This window comes from Temnothorax longispinosus, chromosome 5 (genome assembly GCF_030848805.1).
Source record: "Temnothorax longispinosus isolate EJ_2023e chromosome 5, Tlon_JGU_v1, whole genome shotgun sequence".
Classification (NCBI taxonomy): domain Eukaryota; kingdom Metazoa; phylum Arthropoda; class Insecta; order Hymenoptera; family Formicidae; genus Temnothorax; species Temnothorax longispinosus.
Window position 1 is genome coordinate 12,806,454 of NC_092362.1, and position 6,000 is coordinate 12,812,453.

The following is a 6,000-nucleotide window of genomic DNA, read 5'->3' on the forward strand; positions in this document are numbered from 1 at the left end:
GCCCATTGTCGATACCTTTGACGGGCATATACGTTCTGTGTCAGTGTCTAAAACACAGTGGCGATCGTTTTATTCTATTACAAGTAAGTTTATTCCAATTCGAGACCACAAGTTCGGTCACAACCTTACTATCTAACGTAGAACGACCAATCAGAGCGATGCAGTTCAAAGAATACATAGTTGTCATATTAATCATTTTTATTCCAATTATAATCACCTTTCCAGACGTACAAACAGTCACAATGATATTTACACTTTACACACTATACATATTACTCTTGAGTATCGAGATCGATCCGCGATTGATCATCGACGAACGATGACCCGTTGGAGGAGAATTTTGCATGCGAAAGGGCCAATGGGGTCCGAGACAGGTGTTTTTACATTCATTTACTTCATATCAATAGATTTGACAGCAAAGTAGGTATGTCGAGTCACGACGACCAATGGGATGCAACCCAGTCAATTTTGTTAATAGCGTTTTCGATTGGGGTGCACTGGCTGCACTGAGTGTCAGGCGCGTGTTCGATTGGCAGTGCCAATGCACACTTGACTAGTGTTGCGTGTTCGTTTGAACGCACGACACTTGCATAGTGCGCACTCAGTGCGCACTAAGTGGCACGAAATATTTTGACGGTGCCAGTTCAGTGCACTGGATGCATGCAAGCAGTAGGGCATTCTTTTGAATAATAACGAACGAAAATTCATAATGAGCAATTCGGATTTGGCTCTCTTTAATATTTTGGAGACATTTTTGGAATTTTCTTCTAGTTCAAGCGAGGAAGAAGAAATAATTACAACTCTTCGAACTAGAAGAATAATTCCAAAAACTGTAAATTATGTAGAATGTGTGAAAAAAATGGATAATGACACCGTAAGTGTTATATCTTTTTATATAAACATTGAACCTATACCCTTTTTTAAAATATAATTAATGTACTTAATGTATTATAATAGCATTTTTATACTGAATAATAATAATTTTTATATTTGTCATAGTTCTGTAGGCACTTCAGAATGTGTCCAGAAACATGTGAGCAATTAATAGATGGTTTTCAGCAATCAGATTTCTTTCCAAAAAATGAAATGCATGGTGGTAGATCAGCAGTTTCTGCTGAAAAGCATATTTTATCTTTTTTGTGGTTAGTACAGCAGAAAACAGTTCCTTTTAATAATTATAATTGTGTAAAAATTGATATAATATATTTTATAGGTTTGCAGGAAACAAATCATCGATGCGAGACGTAGCAGATCGATTTGATACAGCTATTTCAACCTGCGAAACGATTTTATCAAGGGGTATTATTATCTTTTAAGCATAGCGAAAGATGTTATAAAGTTTCCTAATAATGACGAAGAAAAAGATGAGCTGGCTTATCGTTTTTCAAAGGTTACATAAAAAGTTACTTAAATAAAAGAAAATTACTTTTAATTATTATTGAATTGTTATAAATTAAAATAATAAATAATTTTTTTTTTTCAGATATCAGGTTTTCCAAATGTATTAAGATGTATTGATGGATTGTATATAAACATTCGAACTCCTAAGTATAAAATAAGATCTACTTACGCTAATCGACATGACAAAACGAGTCTTGTATTACAAGGAATTTGTGATGATAAGAAGAGATTTATTGACGCCTTCTCTGGAGTGGCTGGCAAACTTCACGATAGCAGGACATTCACATTATCCTTCATAAGCAAAAATATTAGTGGTATATGTCAAAATGGAAAGTATCACTTGTTAAGCGATAGTGCTTACCCAATAAGGGAATATCTTTTAACACCTTATAAAGATTATGGAAATCTTATTCGATCACAAAGAATATATAACAAAAAGCTTTGTGGAACTAGAGTGCTTATCGAAAATGCATTTGGCTTGTTAAAGTCGCGATTTCGTCAGCTAATAGAATTACAATTTCACAATGTCAAAAAAATGTCAAAATTTATAATGGCATGTTGCGTATTGCATAATTTGTGTATTGATTTGAAGGATTCATTCGACATAAAATTAATAAACGAGCCCAATAATGATGAAATATTTAATATCAATGATCCCCAAGTTTTGGGAGAAATAGAAGCAAAAAGAAGAGGAGAGCAGAAGAGAAATGAAATATGCGAATCATTTGATAATAGTTAATAGTAAATAGGTGATAGTTTTAAATTTAAAGGTTTTTGGATCATATGTACATTTTATTAAAAAACATGAATAAAAAATGAAACAATATCTATTACTTGTTAAATGTTTTAATGTTTATAGTTTTTGCATCTCATTATATCTATTTTTTCCATTGCACTTACATTCTTATTCTAAATAACAAAAATAAAATAAAATTACAAGAATAAAATAAAATTCTTATTCTATTATTAATGCCTTAATTTGTGTAACAGTCTTTAAATTAAAATAAAATGAAAAATAATAATAATGAACACAAAACATGACACAATATTAAGTTTGGTAGAATATTTAAAAATAATGCAAATACTTTGGTACAATATTTGGAAGTAATGCCATTTACTCGGCTAACCCTGAAGGGGTTTACATATATATAAATGTATATAACTTATTCGTTGAAAGTGTTAGGAATGTTATATTATTCACTTTTCTTTTCGTAATATTTCTCACAAAATTGTTTAAACAACTCAAGTTTTTCTCGATGTCTTTGTTCTCTACCTTCTTCTTTCTTTTCATGTATTTCCTTCAAAGTGTCTTCGACACTTCGATTCTTATTAGAAATCTTCTTTTTCTTAGCATTTGTCTCTTTATCAGAAACGTTTTCTTTGGTTTCATTTCCAAGATTAGATAATATTCGTTTCTTGTTTACAACTAGATGTTTGGCCTCCATTAAAACCTATATTTATACACAAATAATGTTAAAATTACAAAATATAATTAAAAATTTATAAGATTGATTACATGATTTAAAATTAAAATTATACCTCAGGTTCTATGCTATCATCTAATCCTACAATTCCTGATAATTCATTTTTATAAGGAACAGTCATTTTACTCCGCCCTGTACTTTTGTTGTTATCGATTGCCTTCTTCTTTCGTTTCATGATGGTTTTATACCGATTTTCACATTGCAGGGGTGTTTTGGACACACTAAAAATATTTTTTAAGTCCATTGCTATTTTCTCCCACATAGTTTTCTTTGTTTTAAATTATTTCATCGGACCAATCATAACCATGTATTGACCATATTTATCTAGGAGAAATTTCGTTTCACCTTCACTCCATTCTGCCAAATCTTAAAATATTTGTATTATTAGACCTTCATTGCATTGATAAATGTCTATTATAATCTATTTACTAATAATCACCAAGTTATCTGTTAGATAAAGTTATCTAGAGGTGAGAAAATTGGCCATAAGCAGCACAGTAAAAAATATTATTTGTTCATAATTTCCACAAAAAACAAATATATTACTTTTGCTATTATCAGTCTCGTCTACTTCTGAATTTTCTTGCGATTCCTGAACATTGCTACATCCAGCCTGGGATTCACAATTGTTAGTTTCTGGATCGGGATGATCATTATTAATATGATTCAATATAGTCTTGTATGATCCAACAAATCCACAGAAACTGCACGCGACATTTATTTTTTCCATTATGAAAATGCTTTTAATCCTAAATGAATAATATCAAATATTAGTAAAAACTCAAAGATTTGGTTAGGTTGTAACCGGTTCACCGATGAATGATGTAAAATCAAATTAATAGCCACTTACTACTTGGGCTGAAATTACGGTCGCCACTGTATTTTCAGGCTCAAATACAGAAACCCGAATGGTATGCGTTGCCCCGTCCTTCCTCTCAGCTTAATGGCTGCCGTCTTTTACGTCGCGGACGTGTTCAAGGCCGTCGGCCACGCCCTGGTAATGCGTTGCGTAATTCACGGATATCGGTATAGGAATCATACTGGGGTCGCGAATAATGACTCGTTTGTTTATTATAAACAAATAACAATTTAATATTCCACAGTTTACAGTTTCTCCGTCGTCGCGGTCTCGTTCACTCGCGCTATCACCGGCAACGAGATTTATCAAACTCGAATGTCCACGATACAGAGCTTATTACGACTAAAAGTCGTTTCACAATTAAGAACGTGCCCGTACTTGTTCGCTACGGATGTATGTTCGCGCTTATGGTAGGCAGTCACGAGATAAGCCACCTTGACTCGAGTAATTTATGCGTAACCGTCGTAACGTGTTAACGCCTCGATATTCGCACCGAATACTCGCACTTATCGTAGGCGATTACGGGATAAGTCGGACTGTACCGAGTTTTATCGCGCAACGTGTTGACGCCTCGGAAATCCACGGTAGACTGTCCGGGAGAAACGGGTAGAGTTCCCCCACTTTGATGCTTGCGCCGACGCGTTGCTTCCCATTTCGGCGCGAAAGACTCGATCTCGCGCGCCCTTCTCTCTCGGCCAATCGTATCGCTCGGTCACGAACGACACGATCCTATTTCAAACGGTACATCGCCCTTGAGTGCTGAGCCGCTGTGATTGGCTCAGCTCTGTCGGATCAGAGAAACTGCGGTTCGATTGGACGGCGGACAAGGGCTCTCGCTTCGACCTCGGCGATGCGGCAATCAATGCCAGCCGTCGCAACGCGCACAAAGTGCACTTTCGCGGCTAGTCACTCGGAACGGTTCCGAGTGACCTTGTATGGTCATTTTGACGTTCCTGGACTTTGCAGGTAAGTATTTCGTTTACCGGAATCAAATTTTATTAATTCCCCTTTTCTTTTCAGGTACCCGCGTCTCTTAGGATCGTCTCGCCCAATCAATGGACGTGATTGGCTCACCGGTAATCACAACGTCGGTAAGTACAAAATAATACATGACATGCATTGAAATATGGTTAAACATAATTATCTCGACAGGGAAACGTAAAATAATAATAATGTAACGTAAATTCGCGCGTTTCGACATTGTCTCGCTTCGTTGAGCTACGCTTGCTTCCTATTGGTCGGTTCGTCGCGATTATCTCAAAAGGTTGCGCCTCGCGCTCTCATTGGCTGAAGGCCTCGCAAAATCATAAACTACTTTAAAAATATGTAAAAATAAATCAAAATGCCAGGAATCGTTCCTATTGGCCATCGCTGTGTCGAGAATGTGCGATACTGTTAAATCTGTCGAAACTAATGCTAATCTTAACAAAATTGACTGGGTCGCTCCCCATTGGTCGTCTCGACTCGACATGACTGTTTTGCTGTCAAATCGTTTAATATCAAAAGAATAAACGTGAAACCGTCCATCTCGAACCCTATTGGTCCTTTCTCATGCAAACTCTATTCTGACGGCTCATCGTTCGTCGATGATCAATCGCGGATCGATCTCGATGCTTAGTAATAATATGTATAGTGTGTATAGTGTGAAAATCAGTGTAACTGTCTGTACGTCTGGGAATGATATTATAATGGGAATAAAGATGATTAATGTGACAACTATGTATTCTTTTAACTGCATGGCTCTGATTGGTCGTTCTACGTCAAGTAATAAGGTTCTGCTTTCACCCGGTGTGAATAGGCTAGTAACAGTATGCATATGATCGCTATTGCAAATAAAACAAAAATGAATTCCAAAACTAAGATACGGAACTTATCCGAATCCATTGCTTCTAACCTTGGCCTCTGATTGGCTCTTTTCTCTACTCCAATGACTTTGATAACTTTTTTACTTTAATTGTGGGTTTTTCGTCTAAGGATGATTGGGATTGGTCAATGTGTGTGTTTCAAATGTAATTCAGTCTTGTTAAATGTCAGTCGTGTTTTTAATGTGTTGCTCGCTTACATAAATCTACTTACGCCTGATTCGCGCAATATTTCTAACACCTCTAATAAATCAAATAAATCTTTCAAAAAACACTCTAATATGCTCAATGGCACTCGTCGCAATTAAATTCAATAAAAAATAAAATAAAATAAAATGTAATCGTTCTCACTTGGAGATTCGCGCTGCGTCGCGCTTCGCTTTGGCATGCGTTA

The 6,000-nt window shown here is 35.7% G+C and overlaps 1 protein-coding gene and 1 long non-coding RNA gene across 2 annotated transcripts; one reads left to right on the forward strand and one right to left on the reverse strand.

Annotated features, from left to right (window-relative positions):
- Positions 1–859: 859 nt before the first annotated feature.
- LOC139813481 (putative nuclease HARBI1) lies at positions 860–2,227 on the forward strand. The gene is made up of 2 exons (XM_071778991.1): positions 860–874; positions 1,484–2,227. Exons 1-2 carry the CDS (start codon positions 860–862, stop codon positions 2,138–2,140), a joined length of 672 nt encoding a protein of 223 aa, XP_071635092.1. The 3' UTR covers positions 2,141–2,227.
- Positions 2,228–2,714: 487 nt separating this feature from the next.
- Positions 2,715–3,677, reverse strand: LOC139813594 (uncharacterized). The gene is made up of 3 exons (XR_011732191.1): positions 3,432–3,677; positions 2,941–3,251; positions 2,715–2,852 (listed from the first exon to the last, which is right to left on the reverse strand). It is a non-coding gene; the product is annotated as an uncharacterized lncRNA (long non-coding RNA).
- Positions 3,678–6,000: the final 2,323 nt, after the last annotated feature.